General features: G+C 50.4%; 1 protein-coding gene across 3 annotated transcripts in view; it reads right to left on the minus strand.

Annotated features, from left to right (window-relative positions):
- AHCTF1 (AT-hook containing transcription factor 1) overlaps positions 1–19,942 on the minus strand; it is a 1,100,496-nt gene that overhangs the window by 578,064 nt on the left and 502,490 nt on the right. For all 3 annotated transcript variants that reach the window (XM_086927206.1, XM_086927204.1, XM_086927205.1), the window contains exon 28: positions 5,073–5,276. In XM_086927206.1, the coding sequence (XP_086783332.1) occupies positions 5,073–5,276 (204 nt within the window). The remainder of the gene's footprint in view (positions 1–5,072; positions 5,277–19,942) is intronic.

Below are 19,942 nucleotides of genomic sequence, written 5' to 3' on the forward strand. Positions count from 1 at the left end.
TTAGCATTTCACGTATAGTGATAGACTTTTATGTTATTTGTAGAGCATTCCACTGACGAAGGTGCATGCCGAAATGCATTGGGATATGTCTTCAGGTGTTGATATTTGGAGAGTTGTTTGAAGATTTCAAATGAACGAACTTGATGACGAAAAAAAGAATAAAAGCCTTTTTGAAGGCGGAAAACTAAGAAACTGATTCATGGCATTTTTGTTTTGTTTAGCTTTTGATGTTATCATTCTACAATGATTGTGTAATGTCATTTGTTTAATCTTTGAAAACATTTTTTTTTTTAAACATTTCTTTATAAGTATTTGTTGTTAAGTACATATATAATTGAGAACATAGTTTAATAAGTTAGCACCACGCAATAGTGGGCCAGTGGACAGTGCACCCCATAACACAGGTTTCTGTGGATCATGAATTCATACTAACTTGACTGGGGCTAGTCAAGATATGGGTCTGCACCAGATGTAATTGTCAATATTATAGTTTAAAAGTGATTTAAGAGAGGTGTGCAAATAATTATTTTGTATACACTTTCTCACACCATGCCACAATCTTGTTCCACCTACAGGCAGGATGCCTGGCTTCCAGAATGACATCACAGACTTCGGGAGGAATATCAAAAGCTGTCAACTGTACCGCTCAATCTCCACGCATGGAGGTGGAGGCTGGACAGGTTCGGGTGGAGGGCCGTCCCCCGCTGCGGCGACAGAAGATCCTCCTGAAGAGGCAGTCAGATTGGGGGGGATCGATCGCCATGCTGAGAAGCTCAGGATGCCAGTAGCTTTGGGCCCAATCCGGAGCCACAAGCATGACTTGGCCCCGGTCGCACTGAATCTTCTTCAGCACTCTGGGCAGAAGAGCTATAGGCAGAAAGGTGTATAATACACCGCAACTCCACTCGCGACGAAAAGCGTTGCCAAGCGAGTGCCACCTTGGAGATTCTAATAGGCAGAACTGATGACATTACGCATTCTCTTTGGTGGCGAATAGATGTAACCAAGGTTCTCCCCACTGCTGAAAGAGACCTTGCACCACGTCGGAGTTCAAACGCCATTCGTGATCCATCAAGCACAGGCGGCTGAGTTTGTCCACTCTGGTGTTCAAAGAACCTGCAAGGTGTTGAACCACCAAGGTAATGCCCTGATGTTCCAGTCATGTCCAGAGGCACAGAGCTCCTGACATAGGGTCAGGACCCCACCCCGCCCTGTTTGTTGCAATACCACATGGCGGTGATGTTGTCCGTGAACCCCTGCACCACACTTCCCTGGACAGAGGGAAGGAATACTTTCAGTACAAGCCGGATCGCCCGCAGGTCCAAAAGGTTGATATGGAGCCGGGGCCCTGTCGGAGACCAGAGGCCTCTGATGTCTTCCTCTCCAAAGTGGCCTCCCCATACCAGGAGGGGCGCATCTGTCACGACTGAGTGCTCCGGTTGGGGAAGGGAGAGGAATCTGCCATTGACCCAATCGCGATTTGTGAGCCACCACTGCAACTGTCAGGCAGCACCCGCCGAGATCTGGACTTGATCGGACAGGTTGGCCTGATGCTGTGCCCACTGGAACTCCAGGTCCTACTGCATAGCCCGCATATGCCACCTTGCATGTGTTACCAGCAGGATGCAGGAGGCCATCAGGCCCAGAAGCCAAAGGGTCATCCTGACAAACTCGGGATAGAGGCTGAAAGAGGGGAATCATAGCCTGAATATCCCTGGCTCGCCGTTCGGGAGGATAAACCCGAAACAGCGGCGAATCCAGAACCACTCCGATGAAGGGGAGCTTCTGAGAGGGGCTCGTGCGACTTCGGCACATTGATGGACAACCCCAGCAAATGCAGGCGGTCGGCCGTAGTCTGAAGGTGGGTGACGACAGATGGGCGAGCCCGCCTTCAACAGCCAGTCGTCGAGGTAGGGGAAAACGGACACCCCTGACCTGCGCAGATGAGCTGCGACCACCGCCATCACTTTCGTGAACACCCGAGGGGCACTGGTAAGGCCGAAGGGGAGCACAGTAAACTGAAAATGCTTCTGGCCTACCATGAACCGCAGGTAGCGCCGGCAGGACAGGGATGTGGAAATAGGTGTCCTGCAAGTCCAACGCCACCATCCAGTCTCCAGGGTCCAGGGCAGCCAGGACCTGAGCCAGAGTGAGCATCTTGAACTTTTCCTTCCGGAGGAATCCATTGACGTCCCGGAGTTCAAAGATGGGGCGCATGCCGCCCTCCCCCGTCCTTCTTGGGGAACAGGAAGTAGTGAGAATAACAACCACTCCCTACTTCATGGCCAGGAATGCGCTCGATGGCCCCCTTGGCCAAGAGGGCCGTGACCTCCTGACGGAGAAGAGCCAAATGATCCCCCGACATGCGGTGGTACCGAGGTGGCATGGCCGGAGAGGAGGACAGAAAGGGGAGCGAGTAACCATGACAGATTATCTGCAGCACCCACTTGTCTGAGGTAATTTTGCTCCAGTGGAGGTGGTGACTTACCCTGTCACCTACTGGTGCTGGTTACCAGACCCGCCCCTGCAGAAGCCACGGCCACGCTGGGGCTGGTTCTGCACAGGCTTAGCGAAGGAGCATGCTTGGGTGCTCTTACCCTGGCCACGAAAGAAAACTAAACCCAATCGTGGCAGGGGCCTTCCTGGAAAGACCCAAAGACTTAGCCGTGGCGCGCGAGTCTTTAAAGCGCTACAGGGCATTGACCGCCTTGTCACCCAAGGGACGTGAGCCATCAGAGGGCATGTCCATGAGCAAGCTCAGGACATCGCGTGAGAACCCAGTGGTACGCAACCAGGCGTGGCACCGCAATGCCACCGCCGTGGAAATCGCCCTGCCCATCGAATCAGCAGTGTCCAAACCACACCTGATGGCAAACTTCACTGCATCCTTGCCCTCCGCAATCTCTTGGGAAAGGACACTGGTCTGAAAAGGGTTTTTAGTCAGGTTTAGAGAAAAGGACGCACTGCTAAGTGTTGGCGCAATTCTATCTGGCAATTCTCAGTGGAATTTGAGGTGCAAAAGGGTGAGGGGATGAGCCCTATAACCCCTCCATGTAGTGTCAGCCTAGGCTAATACGGCGTACGTTAAGTAACAGAATCCTCACGCACACTCTAGCAATGTATAAACAGTTATGTCAGTGTAGACTCTTTAAACAACGGAGACAAAGCCTAACATTAATACAAAAAATTATTATTTTCTTGGAATCAGTCGTGTGAATGTAGTTTCTTTAATGTTCTGAACAAGAAAACTGGCCAACACGTGTTTTATCGCGTGTGGGACAATCTTCCAGCGACTCCTCAAGGCTATGGGAATTTGGAGTGTCGTAGGGAAAGTCGCTCCGTTGGTGATACATCTGACCCGACAGGGCCCTGGACTTTGTTGAATAGTGTGGGGATGTAGGATTAGAATTCTTGTAATGGTTGATCGTTGTGTTGAAATGACACGGTAGGTAGATATGTGGTACACTTTAGGGCGCATGGAAACTCAAAGTATAGATGTCTTGGAGATAGTGGAGGTCTGCGTTCCTCCACACAGGGCAGCAATCAAGTATGTCGGTGAAACTGGATGGTGTGTTGAAGTATTGAAGTTTGTGTCTCCACAGTGCTATAGGATAAAGTTAGATGCCATCTCATGAAAGGTTCAGACGGGTGCCTCCGGGACACAGAACGGCAGCTTGTTTCAGACACACCCTCAGTAAGTGGTTCTTGATCCGACACCGGGTAAGGAACTAGACGGCCCTGGCGATTTGCTTCCCGACATGCTGAGATTTGTGCCTCCTTCTTCTTAAGTATCTTCTTAGACAATGCTGAGCTTAACCCCTTCCATGCTCATGACGGAACGGTTCCGTCATGAGCGTCGGTTGGCCTGTGCTCATGACGGAACCGTTCCGTCATGGTTCCATAGCCCCAAAGGAATGTTCAGCACAGTGCAGAAATTTGCGCCGCGCTGAACGGGTTAAACCTTGATCATGATTTACGCCAACCACATCAGTCCTCTTGCACACTGGTCATAAAGATGCTTACTCCCATTCTTTATGAGGTATGGGGTGCATCTTGTGGCACAAAGAACAGGTTCAACATCGTGTTTGACTCCAGGCACCAGTAGCAGATGTTATGGTGTGATGGACATCTGACCATCACAGCCTCACCAAGTTTTGGATCCATACGGTTTACGCAGTGAAATGTCAAAGAGAAGACTGCGCCTAGGAATTTTTTTTTGTGTAAAAATGATTAACAACGTCAACACTCCTGAGGAGATTACATGGCGGTCCAGAACACTTCAAATAGCGAGGAAAAGAAGGAACTAACTCCATCACAGCAACAAGGGTGCTTTATGGCACCAGTGATATTACTGGGTGTCGCGTGTGGTCCCCCAGTGGAGCCAGCACACATAAGACCAGCGTTTGAGAGCTAATGAAGAGTTCATCAGATCCAGAATGGTCCCTTAGATATTCAAAAGATGAAGACTTTGCCGGTAGAAGTATCCAACAGAAATTCCAGCATTTGAGAAAAGTTATACCTCCCAATATTTTTTCTAAGGTTGTGTTCCCAGGCTTTGGAACAGCATTCCCCCAGACATTCAGAAAATAACAAAAAGCAGATGAATGCCTTATCCTCAGCCAATGCTTCTCATGATGTTGCAATTAAGCAGAACAGACTTAAATGGCAACCTTATGCAAGCCTTACCTATCTACAGCCAAGATTGATCCTATATATCCACTTACTACTTGACTGTGCATGGATTACTGTTCATGTATTTACCATTAATAATGTAACATCACCTTATTGCCAAGTATGACCGCTTCAGAGGAATGTCTTCTCTACTCTCCCTCGTTATCAAATAGGTAATTATTTCACGGAGTGGCTGCAGGCTCTGACTCATTAATCAGCTTTTGGCTACTTGTATTGTCACTGCTTGCTCCAACTTCGTTCCTCACTTTGTTGTATGCAATATCTATACAGATGCTTATGAAAAGTGCTCTGATGCTCATTGCCTTTTATGTGGTATATAAAAACATAACAATAATAATCAATAAATTCCTCAACTTCTCAAAATTAAAAGATGAACTTACCCCACAGCTCCACTTATCACTGCCATTTTCCTCCACAAAAGTGATTTTCGTTTCCTTTGAGCGCAAAGGAGGAGTAACAGATCTTCCTGGTGATACACAAGGAGATTCCATGGGTGTGGTGCGAAGACTTGAACGCAAGATGGACTGAGGGGTAAAACCAAGGAAAGCAGGGGTGCCTCCACATGTAGACAAAGCCTTCGCTCTCTATGTGAATGAAAACAAAGACCTATCACTTGGCCTGTGACTATGGTACTTGAGGAAATAAAATTAGGGAAACAAGTGGATTTATTTTGCGTTCAAAATATAGATGGCAATACTTTACTTCCCATAACTGACTTTCTACAACCAGGTCAATTCATTAGGTCAAAATATTACATATTAAAACTAATCAAACCATGAAATGAATGCTTGATCTTGAATAGTACACTACATTATTTAAATTAATCTAGTGAACACCACAGTATTACAGACGTTTGTAATACCAAAATCAATAATGCAAACTTACAAAATATATGAACAAGTTCTGAATATTTTATCTATTTAGTTTTGCTTATTGTGCATCTCACACACAGCATTTTGGAGAAGATGAAGATACTCAATAAGCCTCATCAAAAAGTATTTATTTTTAAATTGTGGTTAGGAGGGTCGCTGGTGCATAGTAGATCTATGCTATGGCATTCAAGATATGTAGGGAAACCTGGTTAAATTCTTTGTGGTCCTAACCTAAATTGAAGAAACCTAGAACACACACAAAAGCCATCATTTTTCTTACCCATTCCGTTTGTCCTTTAACATATTTCCATTACTAAAGCAGACATACACATTTTAAAATAAGCTGAACAGCAAAAATGCATTAAAAAAGTGATTAACTAGAGTTTTTTTTTGTAAATGTAGCACACTACAGTGCAGCTCGAAAAATGAAACATGTCCTTTCAATGTTTCACAGTCTAAAAATTGGAGTATTGTAGTTTGTAGACAGTAGCAATGTTATTTTGGTGAAATTAGAACACACCAAAGGAAATCAAAAAAAAATAATTGGGGGAGGGTGGGGATGAGATTCTGAGGCAGAGTTAAACAAAGAGACAGTCTTTTTTCCCCAAACTTTATTAACATAGCTGCCATGTTTTCAGCTTACTCGTGTGTGACACTCGTGCATTAACTGCGTTTGTGTGACACTTTAATGCCTTATTTGAGACAATACGAGTGACCGTTTATTGTAGGCAGAATAAAGCATTTAGGTCTCTAACTTAATAAATCACAGAAATGCCCTTGTAAGCAATGTAAAGGCCCACAAAAGTCCATAAACCAGCTTCAACACCCAGTAGTGCTAGTTTGATGAGAGTTCAAGCTTTGGTTTGTTCCAAGACTCAGCACATTTTGAAATAATGTGTGCAATGAGGGGCCGAAATAAAAGTGAACGATGCTACTGTACAGCAGGCAAGTACACGGCAATGTCATAGTTCTCCTTCAGAACAGGGCTAAGTATGTACTAATCTTGCCAAGTGGTGTTGTCTTTAGCAGTGCATAGGAGGTATGCTGAACCTTACGTAATGTAAACAAGCTTAAGTACAATTTATATAACAGAGACAAATGCTCCATTGACTGATGTTCATCTGGTCCTGTATGGCAAAAGTTTAATGAAGTGCAGTTAAAAAGCTTAAAGAGAATGATGAGGTCTAAGATAAACAAACCAGACCATACAAAAACATACAGCTATCCCCAGGCATCAGACTGGATCTGGAATTATTTTCATGAGCAGCACCCCTGAGCACCGGTAGGTGGCGGCATTCGGCTCAGCATGGCATACTCGGCTGCTCTGGATGTGATGTACCCGGTGCCTACAGCTCCCACCCAGGCGTGTTGATGTCAGTTACTTTTCGCTACTTTCAATGCCATAAGTGCACAGTACAGTGACCACTGGTGTGGAAAACTAGGGCCCTGAAAAGGAAAACAAATCTGTAAAATCCATTTGCAGGGCGGGTAGGATGGGTGGGTTGATGAAGAATCTGCAACTAGATAGAGTCTTTACCAGGTAAAGTGTTACCGAAGGTGAGTAACTTATTTATCTCATAGAGACTTCCAGCACAGATTACTTCCCTTAGACAAGATACCCAAGCAATACCTGCCAGGAAGTGAGTCTGAGGACTAATTTCAGATGATGAAGTCCTGCAGGATCGCATGGACAAAAAGCCCATCTCAACAGAGCAGACAGTAATGCTTAGTAAACGTGAGCATTGAGGGACACATTGCTGCCTGACAGATATCCAGGACCGGAACTCTGCATGCCAACGCAGTACTCCCAGCCTTAGCTCTGGTGGGATGAGCATGTAAACCCTCAAGTGGATGCATTTTGGCCAATGCGTAGCAGATTTTGAAGCAGTGCATGATCCATTTGGAGATGGCTCATTTCCGCACTGCATATCTATTCATTGCTCCAACAAACCCCACAGCAGACAGATAGCCCTGAGAGTGCCCAAAGCAGAGCAAGAGAAAGTTTAAAAAGAATATCTTGGGAAAGGGGGGCAGAAAGGGGTTTTTATGAACACCATGCCACAAATTTTGACAACGGTAGGCATATACCGTCTTGGTGGATGGACACCTGGCTGCCAAGATTACATTACTGACTTCAGGAGAAAGGTAGACAGATGCCAAATGCTGGCGCTAAATCTCCACACAAGGCAGCGTAGAGTTGACAGGTTCGGTGGAGGACCCACCCCTGCTGCTGCGAAAGAAGATCATTCCGGAGGGGCAGCTTGATCGGAGGACCAATGCCCATGCTAAACAGCTCGGGATACTAGACTCTCTGTGCCCAGTCTGGATTCACAAGGATGGCTTGGGCCTAGCCATTCCTGATCTTCTTGAAAACTCCGGGCAGAGGTGGTCTGGACAGAAAGGCGTACAGGAGGCCTGAGATCCACTTGAGATAAAAAGTGTATCCGAGTGAGAGCCACCTTAGAAATTCCAGAGCGCAGAACTGCTGACATAGCGCGTTCCTGGTGGTTGGGAATAGATCTAATCAAGGCTCTTCCCTAAGCTGAAAGAGGCCTTGCACCACATCCTGATGGAGACGTCATTTGCGATCCTCTAGGCATCTTCAGCTGAGTTTGTTTGCTCTGGAATTCAGAGAGCCCGCCAGGCGTTGAACCACCAGGAATATGCCCTGGCAGTCCAGCCATGTGGAGAGATGCAGGGCCTCTTGACAAAGGGTCCAGAAAACCACCCCGCCAAGTTTGTTGCAGTACCACTTAGAGGTTGTGTTGTCTATGAACACTTGCACTAGCCTTCACATGATGGAGCGTAGAATGTTTTCAATGCCAATCGTACTGTTCAGAGCTCCAACAGGTTGACTTAAAGTCCGGATTCTGACGGCGACCAGAGTCCTCTGATCGCACCCCATCCCAGTAGTGACGCATCTGTCATGACTGCCAGATCTGGTTGGGGAAGGGAGAGGGGTCTGCCGTTAACACATTTGTGGATCATTAGCCACCACTGAAGATATTTTCCAGTTCCCTTCGAGGTCTGGACCATGTCAAAGAGATTCCCCTGGTGTTGCGACCACTGGAACTTCAGGTCCCACTGCGGAGCCCGCATATGCCACTGAGCATGTGTCTCCAGCAGGATGAATAAGACCTTGAGTCACAGCAGCCTCAGTCAGTCTCACCGAAATCTAGGCTAGAGGCTGAAACATCAGTATCATAGCCTGAATATCCTGGACTTGCTGTTATGGCGGATAAGTCCACAAATGCAGTGTGCCCATTACAGCTCAGATGAAAGGGACCCTCTGAGAGGCAGTCAGGTGGGACTTCCGCATGTTGATAACGAACTCCAGTGAATGCAGGAGATTAGCTGTAGTCTGGAGGTGGGACACAGACTGGGGTGAGCCCACTTTTAACAGCCAGTCATCTAGATAAGGGAAGACTGGCACCCTGATCTTCGCAGATAAAATGTAACCACAGCCATCACCTTGGAGAACAACTGAAGGCCGCTGGTAAGGCCAAAGGGAAGCATGGTGAACTGAAAGTGCTTGCAGCCAAACGTTAATCGTAGGCAACATCTGTGGCCTGGCACGCCGGGAATGAGGAGTTACGAGTCCTGCAAGTCCACTGCAACCATCCAGTCTCCTGGTTCCAGGGTAGACAGGAACCGAGCCAGGGTGAGCATTTTAAGCTTCTTCTTGAGGAATTAATTGAGAGGGCTTAGATCTAGTAGAGGATGAAGACCTCTGTCTTTTTTGAGCACCAAGAAGCAGCCAGAATAGCAACCAAGACCCACTTCTGGCATCAGAAGCCTCTCTATAGCTCCCTTGGCCAAGAAAGCTGTGATTTCCTGGGCGAGAAGAGACCAATGTTCCTCCATCAGTCCGTCATAAGATTGTAGTATGGGGGAAAGGGTAGCAATGGAGGGGGGAGCAACCCCCTCAGACGATTTGAAAAATATTGTTCAATGTTATGGACCTCAAGCGTGGCAGGTGATGGCGAATCTTGCCGCCAACTGACTGCCCATGATAGCATGAAGGCAGATTAAGAGTGTTTGGAGCCTACTTGGGGTATATTCTGCCTGACCGCTGGCTTTCGACCCACACTGGGTCTATGGGTACTGTGCCCCTGGGCCATGCACCGGCTGGGAGGCATGCGCGGTACTGTGGCTGGGAGTGTAAAGGAGCAGTTGGAAAGGAGTCGAAAGGGGGATTGTGGGTGACAGGGGGTCATGGAGAGACCCAATTATATGGCTGTAGTCATTCCATCCTCAAAGCGTTCTAGCGCAGAGTCCGACTTGTCTTTGAAGAGATGGGAGCCATTAAAGGGCATGTCTATGAGAGATGATTGGACATCCCCAGAAAAACCAGACGTTCTCAAACCAGGTGTGGCAACGTAAGGCCACCTTCGACAGAAGCGTCCTGCCTAGTGAGTCGGTGGTGTTCTCTGCATATCGTATTGTGAACTTCGCTGCATCGCTCTCATTAGCAACAGCCCAAGAAAGTACAACACAGGACTCCTCCGGGACCACTAGCAGCACCTGTGCAACCCTATCCCACAGGGCGTGGGAATAACGGCCCAAAAGGGACGTAGTGTTCACAGACCGCATCGCCCAGCTGGCAGAAGAAAACCTATTCTTCTCAAAAGTGTCCAGCCTCTTGGATATCCTATCTGGGAATGCAATAGGGAATGCACCAGGATTTATATGGGATGTAAAGGCTTGGATCACAAAGCTCTCTGAGGTAGTGTTGGGTGAGGAAGTATGGGTCCCCTGGTGTGGGGCGGTAAATTGTCCTATTCACAGAAGCCTCTATACTGGGCTTCGACCAGGTCTTAAGTTGGACGTCCGTAAGTGCTTTGTTGAAGAGGAAAAGTGGTTCTAAGAGGGACACTCCTGGTTGCAGCACCTCTGTCAAGATGGTTGTCATCACTGTCACTGAGGGAAGACTAAGTGCTTGTGACCTACCATGAACGTCAGGTAAAGCCTGTGGACAGGCAGGATGGGAGCATGGAAATAGGCCGCCTACAAATTCAATGCTGTAGGAAAGTGGGTTTCTGTTGTAGTACCCCCGCCCCCCAACACACTTTTTTCCTGGCTTGTAAAGCAACTTTGACTATAGAGTAATTGGTCCCTGCTAACGAGGTTCCCAGTACCAGTGTTCTTTCCCAAAACGGTACAATTGTCCCCACAATTGGCACACCTCTGGCTTGCATTTAAGTCCCTTGTAAAAGGTACCAATGGTACCATAGGCCATGTGACCAGCAATGCAAGCGGCATAGGTAAGTCACCTCTACAGCAGGCCTTCGAGCCCTAAGGCAGGGTGCACTATAACTCATGTGAGGGCATAATTCCAGGAGAAGATAAGCCCCTATAGTGTCTAAGTCTATTCTTAAATATTATAAATGCACAGTGAAGCCATACTGAATGTCACTACGAGTTCCACAGCTCCACGAGGGCTTCACTGAATTCCAAGATGTTTGGTATCAAACAGCTCAGCTTAATCCCACACTGATGCCAGTGTCGGATTTATTTAAGAAATGCTTCCTGAAACTACCAAATCGCTAGTGTATGCCTAACTGACCCTCACCAGCCTGCTACCTCAAGCCTGACTCTGACCCCTGAGATGGGAGCCTTTTGCTCTTGTGGATCGGTAATAAAGCCTGCTCTGGCTGGAGGGGCTTCAAACCTACCCCCAAGCAGGAACAGCATAGAAAGGCAGTGCCCCTCAAAGGCTTCCTGTAGGAAAGTAGGGTCTGCTTTCGTGGTTATCCCCACATTTTGCTTGTTGTCGAACAAGTTACTTACCTTCGGTAACAATATATCTGTAAGAAACAGTAGTTAGTATTAGATTCCTTACCTTAGAATATCCACAGGCGTCAGACTGGATCCGGAAATTTTTGCGTAGCAATACCCATGCGCGTCGAAAGGCGTTGTCTCTGTCTCCGCGTCCGTCGTCAGCGTCGTCTGCGCCGGAATGACGTCGGAGTACTTAGACGCCGCCCATGCGCGCTGACGTCAGTTCTTAGACACAGCTTTTCCGCGCCAGATACGCAGAGCCATGCTAGAACCAACACTGGTGCCATGAAACTTGGGCCCTGAAAGGGGAAAAACCTTAACCCTAGGTATCAGTTCGCAGAACGGGGAGGATGGGTGGGGCGGTAAGGAATCTAATACTAACTACTGTTTCTTACAGATATATCGTTACCGAAGGTAAGTAACTTGTTCATCTGAAAGAAACACGTTAGTATTAGATTCCTTACCTTAGAATAGATACCCCAGCAATACCAACCCGGTGGAGGGTCTGCGAACCAATACTCGCACCAGGAAGTCCTGGAGGACGGAACGGCCAAAGAAGCCATCCCTCCGGACTTGGCTGTCCAGGCAGTAGTGCCTCGCAAAGGTGTGCAGCGAGGCCCACGTAGCCGCCTGGCAAATGTCCTGCAGGGGGACTCCCAGACCCAGGGCAGTAGTACCCGCCGTGGCCCGAGTGGAATGGGCCCTTAGCCCAACTGGAGGCTCCTTTCTAGCTAAGGAGTAGCACGCCTTGATGCATAAGACGACCCACCGAGAGATGGTCCGTTTATGCACCGCCCGTCCCTTCTTCGCACCCACGTAACCAACAAAGAGTTGGTCATCCACCCGGACCTGGCGTGTGCGATCCACATAGAATGAAAGCGCACGTTTTGGGTCCAGACGATGGAGCCGCTCTTCATCTTTTGAGGGATGCGGAGGCGGGACGAAGGAGGGCAAGGTGATGGACTGCCCGATGTGGAAAGCAGAGACTACCTTGGGCAGGAAAGATGGCTTTGTACGCAACACCACTTTGTCCGGATGCACAGACAGGAAGGGAGGTTTGCAAGATAGAGCCTGGAGCTCACTCACTCTCCTGGCAGAGGTGATGGCAACCAGGAAAGCTGTCTTCAAAGTGAGAAGACGGAGAGGACAAGAGTGAAGTGGCTCAAAGGGAGCGCACATCAGGAAAGTAAGAACTAGGTTCAAGTCCCACTGTGGCATCACAAAAGAGACAGGTGGAAACATGTGCGTGATGCCCTTCAGAAAACGAGTTACTATAGGGGACTTGAACAAAAAAGGTTGATCAGGCAGCCTTAAGAAGGCCGAAAGGGCAGAAAGGTAGCCCTTGATAGTGCCCAGAGCAGAGCCCTGCTGGGCAAGAGAAAGAAGGAAGAGAAGAACTTCAGAAAGAGGGGCAGAAAGGGGATCCACAGCCTTTGCTGTGCACCATGCCACAAAAATGTTCCACCGGCAGGTGTATACCGACTTAGTGGAGGGACGCCTGGCTGCCAGAATAACATTACAAACTTCAGGAGGCAAGTCAAATGGCCTCAACAGCCGCCGCTCAATCTCCAAGCATGGAGGTGGAGACTGGACAGGTTCGGGTGGAGGACCGTCCCCTGTTGCTGCGACAGAAGGTCCTCCTGAAGAGGCAGACGGATCGGGGGACCGACTGACATGTTGAGTAGCTCGGGATACCAGAAGCTTTGAGCCCAGTCCGGAGCCACAAGAGTGACTTGGGCCCGGTCGCGCCTGATCTTCTTCAGCACTCTGGGCAGAAGTGGTATAGAGGAAAGGCGTTTAACAGACCGCAACTCCACTCGCAACGAAATGCGTCGCCGAGCGAGTGCCGCCTTGGAAATTCCAACGCGCAGAACTGATGACATTGCGCGTTCTCTTCGGTGGCGAATAGATCTAACCAAGGCTCTCCCCATCGCAGAAAGAGGCCTTGCGCCACGTCCAAGTTCAGACGCCATTCGTGATCCATCGAGCACCGTCGGCTGAGTTCGTCCGCCCTGGCGTTCAGAGAACCCGCCAGGTGTTGAACCACCAGGGTCACGCCCTGATGTTCCAGCCACTGCCAGAGCCGCAGAGCCTCTTGACAGAGGGTCCAGGACCCCACACCGCCCTGTTTGTTGCAGTACCACATGGCGGTGGTGTTGTCCGTGAACACCTGCACTGCACTCCCTCGGACAGAGGGGAGGAATGCTTTCAGTGCCAGATGAATCGCCACACAGCTCCAGAAGGTTGCTATGGAGCTGGGACTCCGCCGGAGACCAGAGGCCTCTGATCTCCGCCTCTCCCATGTGGCCTCCCCAGCCCTGGAGGGACGCGTCCGTCACAACCACGTGCTCCGGTTGGGGAAGGGAGAGGGATCTGCCGTTGACCCAATCGCGGTCCGTGAGCCACCACTGCAGCTGTCTCGCAGTGCCCTCCGAGATCAGGACATGGTCGGACAGGTTGCCCTGATGCTGGGCCCACTGAAACTTCAGGTCCCACTGCAGAGCCCGCATCCGCCACCGGGCGTGATGCACCAGAAGGATGATGCAGGAAGCCATCAGCCCCAGGAGCCGCAGCGTCAACCTGACCGAAACCCGGGATAAAGGCTGAAAGATCGGAATCAGAGCCTGAATATCCCGGACTCGCTGCTCGGGATGATAAACCCGAAACTGCGCCGAGTCCAGAACAGCTCCGATGAAGAGGAGCTTTTAGGAGGGGCACAGGTGTGATTTCGGCACGTTGATGGAAAACCCCAGCAGGTGCAGGAGATCCGCCGTAATCTGGAGGTGGTTGACGACTGTTTATGGCGAGCCCGCCTTCAACAACCAGTCGTCGAGGTAGGGGAAGACTGAAACCCCTAACCGGCGCAGATGAGATGCGACCACCGCCATCACTTTCGTGAACACCTGTGCGGCGCTGGTAAGGCCAAAGGGGAGCACGGTGAACTGAAAGTGCTCGAGGCCCACCGTGAACCGCAGGTAACGTCGTTGGACCGGCAGGACGGGGATATGAAAGTAGGCGTCATGCAAGTCCAACGCCACCATCCAGTCTTGCGGGTCTAGGGCAGCCAAGACCTGAGCCAAAGTCAACATCTTGAACTTCTCCTTCCGGAGGAAGTCGTTGACGTTCCGTAGGTCCAAGATAGGGCGTAGGCCCCCTTTGCCCTTCTTGGGTACCTGAAAGTAGTGGGAGTAACAACCACACCCTACTTCTGGCCCAGGAACACGCTCGATGGCCCCCTTGGCCAAGAGGGCCGTAACTTCCTCCTGCAGAAGTTGCAAGTGGTCCCCCGACACGCGGTGGTACTAGGGTGGCATGGCTGGAGGGGTCACCTCGAAGGGGAGGGAGTAGCCCCTTCGGACGATTTGCAGCACCCACCTGTCCGATGTGACTGTGCGCCAGTGGAAGAGGTGATGGCGGACCCTGCCCCCCACTGGCGTCACATGGGCCTGAAAACTCGGACTAGGAAAGTTTTGAGGTGGATGCTGCGGGTGCGGACTGGCCTCGCCTTGGACCCCGACCGCCTCCCCGGAGGTTCCCACGGCCGCCACCGCGCTGAAGATTCTGTTGCGGCGTGTGGCTGACGGTCCGTGTGGGGGCGCCCCTTCCTTTGCACGAAAGGAGCGAAAGGCACCAATTTGCTGGCGCGGGGCCGAGAGGCCCAAGGACTTGGCTGTAGCCCTGGAGTCCTTAAAGCGCTCAAGCGCGTGGTCTGCATGGTCGCCGAACAGGCGACGGCCATCAAACGGCATGTCCAGAAGTGTAGCCTGGACATTGGCCGAAAAATTAGCGCACCGTAGCCAGGTGTGGCGTCTGACCTCCACTGTCGTGGCCATCGCTCTGCCTAGCGTATCGGTGGTATCCAGTCCACACCGGATAGAGTTCCGTGCCGCATATCGACCCTCCACTAGGGCTTGGGCGAGTTTAGCCCTGACCTCCTCAGGGCATTGTGGCAGCACGTCCGCAACCGTGCCCCACAGCGTGTGGGTGTAACGGCCCAAGAGGCATGCGGTGTTGACGGACCGCAGTCCCAGACTAAGGGACGAGAACACCTTCTTGCCAAATTGTTCAAACCTCTTGGATTCCTCGTCGGGAGGGGCCGACGGGAACGCGGTCTGGGAGTTAGAGGCCGGGATAACCTGGCTCTCGGGGGTTAGGTGGGTCGACAGGAAGCTTGGGTCACCTCGAGCCGGGCGGTAGCGTCTGGCCACGTTCCTGTCCACAGGCTGTCCTGAGGTGGGCTTGGACCAGGTGCCCAGCAGAACGTCAGATAAGGCCTCATTGAACGGCAGCAGAGGCTCGACCGAGCTTGACTGTGGTTTGAGGACCTCGGTGAGGAGCTTAGTCCTCACGGCCGCTGAGGGGAGCGTAAGTGTAGGAGAGTAGGGTCTGCAATCCTATGATCACCCCAGATTTTTGTTTTTTGCTTCACTGGTTTACGACTTTCCCTGGCTGTGGGCCTGCTAATCAGACCCACAGCCTCGCTGTTCTCTCTCTAAATTGACACACATGTACCTTAGGTGCATTTACTAATTGGTACTGGGCCACCTTATCAGTCCCTGTACCGTATACCTTAGGTATCCAGGGCATAGGTGTACCCAGGGCCTACCAGGGGCTGCAGCATGTATTATGCCACCCCTGGCTGGCCATCCAAATCTGACACAACTGGCAGCTGGGGCAAGGTGGTGTAATCACCCTTTGCTTTAGATATAGTATTCCTATATCTAACCCTAAAATGGACCCATATATTCCTATGAGTCCCTCCTATGGCAGGCCTTAACAATCCTGAAGGCAGAGTGCTGAGCCCGTTTGCAGCTTGCGGAACCAAGTCCTAATAGCTGTTCCATGATAACGCGTACCATATACTCTTAAGTGCCTTATAATCCTCGCGGTTATTTGCCAACTTTGGTATCGCTTTATCAAAACATGTCGAGTAAGGTGTCATACGAATTGGAATACTAACCCCTCGCCAATTCTGGCGACGGGGTTAGCATTCCACCCTTCTAGAGGGACACGACATGTATGTAACTGTGAACCCCGGTTAAAGCTTAACACAGCCTCAGCTCCACAAAATGGATGCTGCCACCACAGACACAAGTCTGACCTCCTGCTGCTGGGAGTCCTTCCAGCGAGGAGAGCTTGGACAAAGGGTTTCCTGTCAGGGGCGGTGCTAGCACCATCCCAGACAGGGTTTTGTGTATCCCAGGTAGGCAGGGCTGAGAGGAAGATGACTGCAAGTGGCACCCCGGTGCTCACTGTGCATATGCCGGCTTGAACCAGTTCCAGGGGCACACCAGCCCCTGAGCTGGGGAAAGTCTGGACAAGGGAGGGGGTGTAACCACCCCCCTCCTGGTCCCACCCATGGGCAGGACCTAGTCGCGTGCCAGCCCCTTTTTTTTAGAATAAAGGTAGGAGCGGGCCCCCTTCCCAAATTAGATAATTCTGAATCTTGACTACTTTCCACGAAAGAACTCATGAACTTTTCTGAAGACTCTCCCTTGTGGCTAAGGAGTAGCCACCCTGCACCAGCGGGCACAATCTAAGCGCTTGCGGTTTGCTGCACGTCCATCCTCCGGATCAAGACTGACCAGCTCGACGAGACCCGGATTCCCTGGCATCTCTGACCTCTACCTGCATCATTAGCCCAGCTGAGATTCGTGGGTGTGACGAGACCTGAGGGACAGGCCATCTTCAAAACCTACACGACGCTTATCCAGCACGACCGCCGAGGGATCCTCGAGTGAGTGCTTTGGGGTTTGAGAAGCCCTAACCCTGAGCAGCTCCAGCACCGAAGTCCAGCCCCCCAGCATCCACGAGATCTGCGTGGGGCCCTTCTGCTCTTTGCTGCTCACCGCGTTGTCCGGTCACTTGCCTGCTGGCTAGTGGCCCTCCTGATGACGAACCACGACGATTACATCGCTGGCCTGGTTGCTCCAGACTGGCCCTTGCTCCCTTCCAAGAGAGGAGCACCCCGGACCCTCCTGGTCCACTCCAGACGCCATCTTGACTCCACCGCGTGGGCTTGACTTTGCCAAGGTTTGTTGCCCCAATCCTGGGTCCAGCATCGCCGACAGCAGACACCTTCGTGGGACAGCTCGCACCTCCAGCCTGGTCGCCGACAACGCCTCCTGGTCCGAGAGACAGCAGAGTCCAGCGTCGCCCACTCACCTGGTCGCGGTGACTTCATCCGGTGCCATCCTGGTGCCCACCTAATCACTGGCTAGTCCCCTCTGCTTTCAGGTCGTCTCCATCATCGATCCAGGCTTGGATCCCTCCGAATATCTTCACTGGTCGCATGCCAGCAACTTCTTCTTTCAGGCTCCATAGACTTCAACGAGGATTCCCGACGTCTTTTGAACCCTATGCAGCCGCAGCCCCTGGACTAGGTAACTTGAGCATTTCGGTGCTCCAACATAGGTTCACTATCCAAGTGTCCAGATCCTTTGTCGTTTTCAGTCTAGCTAGTCGGATTCGTCCAATAACAGTAACTTTACGAAAATTAGCATCCATAGACTTTGTCCCGCATCCCGCGTGAGAGTGCACACACTGCACCCGATCTCCCTAGGCCTCCTGCTCCTAACCTTAGGGTTCAGTAGTGTAGTCCTAGCGATCCTGAAGCCTCTGGATCTTGTTACTTACCTGCTAGTATTTCGCATTCCACTTTTAGAGTATATGGTTTTTCGTGCCCCTCGGGCATTTGTGTAAATTGTGCAACTTGAAGTATTTTCGTAAGAGTTTTGTTGTGTGCTTAGCTCCCTGACTCATAAAGAGTTCAGGGTAGACTTGTTATAAATAAATATCCTTCTATTTTCATAACAACTTGTGTGGTGTCCTTTCACTTGGTGTTCAAGGGGTATATGTGATGGTATAACAGTTGGCTTAACACGCCCTCTAGAGTTTAGCCTAAAGACTGCTCTTGTCCATGCTACTAGGATAGCTGGTCTATAAGGTTGACTTACAAGCAATCATCAATAAGGGTCGTTTGGACTGATACATAGTGATCACTAGAAAAGTGAGCACTGCATATCAGGCCAACTTCTCACAGTGGCCAGAAGAAAGCAGACCAGAAGGGTAATGAGAGTAAACAAAATGACCAGAAGTCTTCAACAGGGCCCCAACAATCTAAAGAGGGTGGGTCCCAGAACTCCCAAAAGAAGAAGAATAATGGTCAGAAGAAACCATGGTGCCAGTACTGTAAAAGTAATACTCACTGGTTTAGTGAGTGCACCAAGAAAGGCCCAGCTCCTACCACTACTGCCCCTAAGGCACCTGCAACCCCTAGTTCAGTTAGTAGTGGTAGTGTTCCCCCTAAGACTTTAGTGGGGTTGACATTGGTATCGGAGGCAGGCTCTGACCTAGTCAGAGTACCTACCCAGGCTGTTCTTGTTTGTACTGGGGACATGGATTTGACCCCTACAATAAGTCCCAGTACTCTGGGCAAGTACAGGCAGACACCTTTAACCAATGGAAAATTGGCTCAGGCCTACAGGGACACTTGTGCCAGTGTCACTATGGTGACACCAAACTTTGTGGACTCTGATCAGGGAATACTAGGTTCAGACTACCTAGTGACCAACGCTAGCAATGTCACTACCACCCATAGTATGGCACTTGTTAATTTCTCCTGGAGAGGGGTAAATGGCCTCAAAAGGGTTGTTGTTAGTTCAGACCTCCCAGTGGACTGTCTTTTGGGCAATGATTTAGAATCCTCCCTATGGTCAGATGTGGAGTATAGGACTCATTTGGAAATGTTAGGTTTGTCAGCACATGTCCTTGCTGTGACTAGGTCACAGGCCAAGAAATGCCCAGCTGAACTAGTGCTGGATCCTGGAACAATGGACCTGACACTCACAAAGAGAAAGAACAGTAGGGTTAAGACCGTGCCTTCCCCCTTGCCTCAAGGAGAGGATCAGCTCTCACAGGAGACTGACCCAAAGACCCCAGAAGGAACTGTCCTAGAAGAACTTGAGCCTGAACAGGTTGAGTTTCTTGGGACAGGGGGACCTTCCAGGGCAGACTTGAGACAGACTCAGATAGACTGTTCATCTCTGGAAACCCTCAGACAGCAAGCTGCTGCTGAGGCTGCAGGGAATGCCACAGGTGCCCATAAAGTGTATTGGGAAGATGGACACCTTTACTCTGAGGCAAGAGACCGCAAGCCTGGTGCTACTAGGAGGCTGGTCATCCCCTTGTCTCTGAGAGGTTTCCTTCTCACCTTGGCCCATGAAATTCCCCTTGCAGGTCACTTAGGCCAGAACAAGACTTGGGACAAACTTGCCCCACACTTTCACTGGCCTCATATGTCTGAGGACACTAAAGAGTTATGTCGCTCATGTGTCACCTGTCAAGCCAGTGGCAAATCAGGTGGCACAACAAAGGCCCCCCTTATTCCACTACCTGTGGTGGGGGTACCCTTTGAAAGAGTGGGGATTGACATTGTTGGACCAATGGACCCCCCAACAGCATCTGGGCACAGATTTCTACTGGTGGTAGTGGATCATGACACCAGGTATTCAGAAGCTATTCCCCTTAGGACCACTACAGCTCCTGTTGTGGCCAGGGCCCTACTTGGAGTTTTCTCCAGAGTGGGGTTTCCTAAG

Source organism: Lissotriton vulgaris, chromosome 6, assembly GCF_964263255.1.
Source record: "Lissotriton vulgaris chromosome 6, aLisVul1.2, whole genome shotgun sequence".
Lineage (NCBI taxonomy): Eukaryota > Metazoa > Chordata > Amphibia > Caudata > Salamandridae > Lissotriton > Lissotriton vulgaris.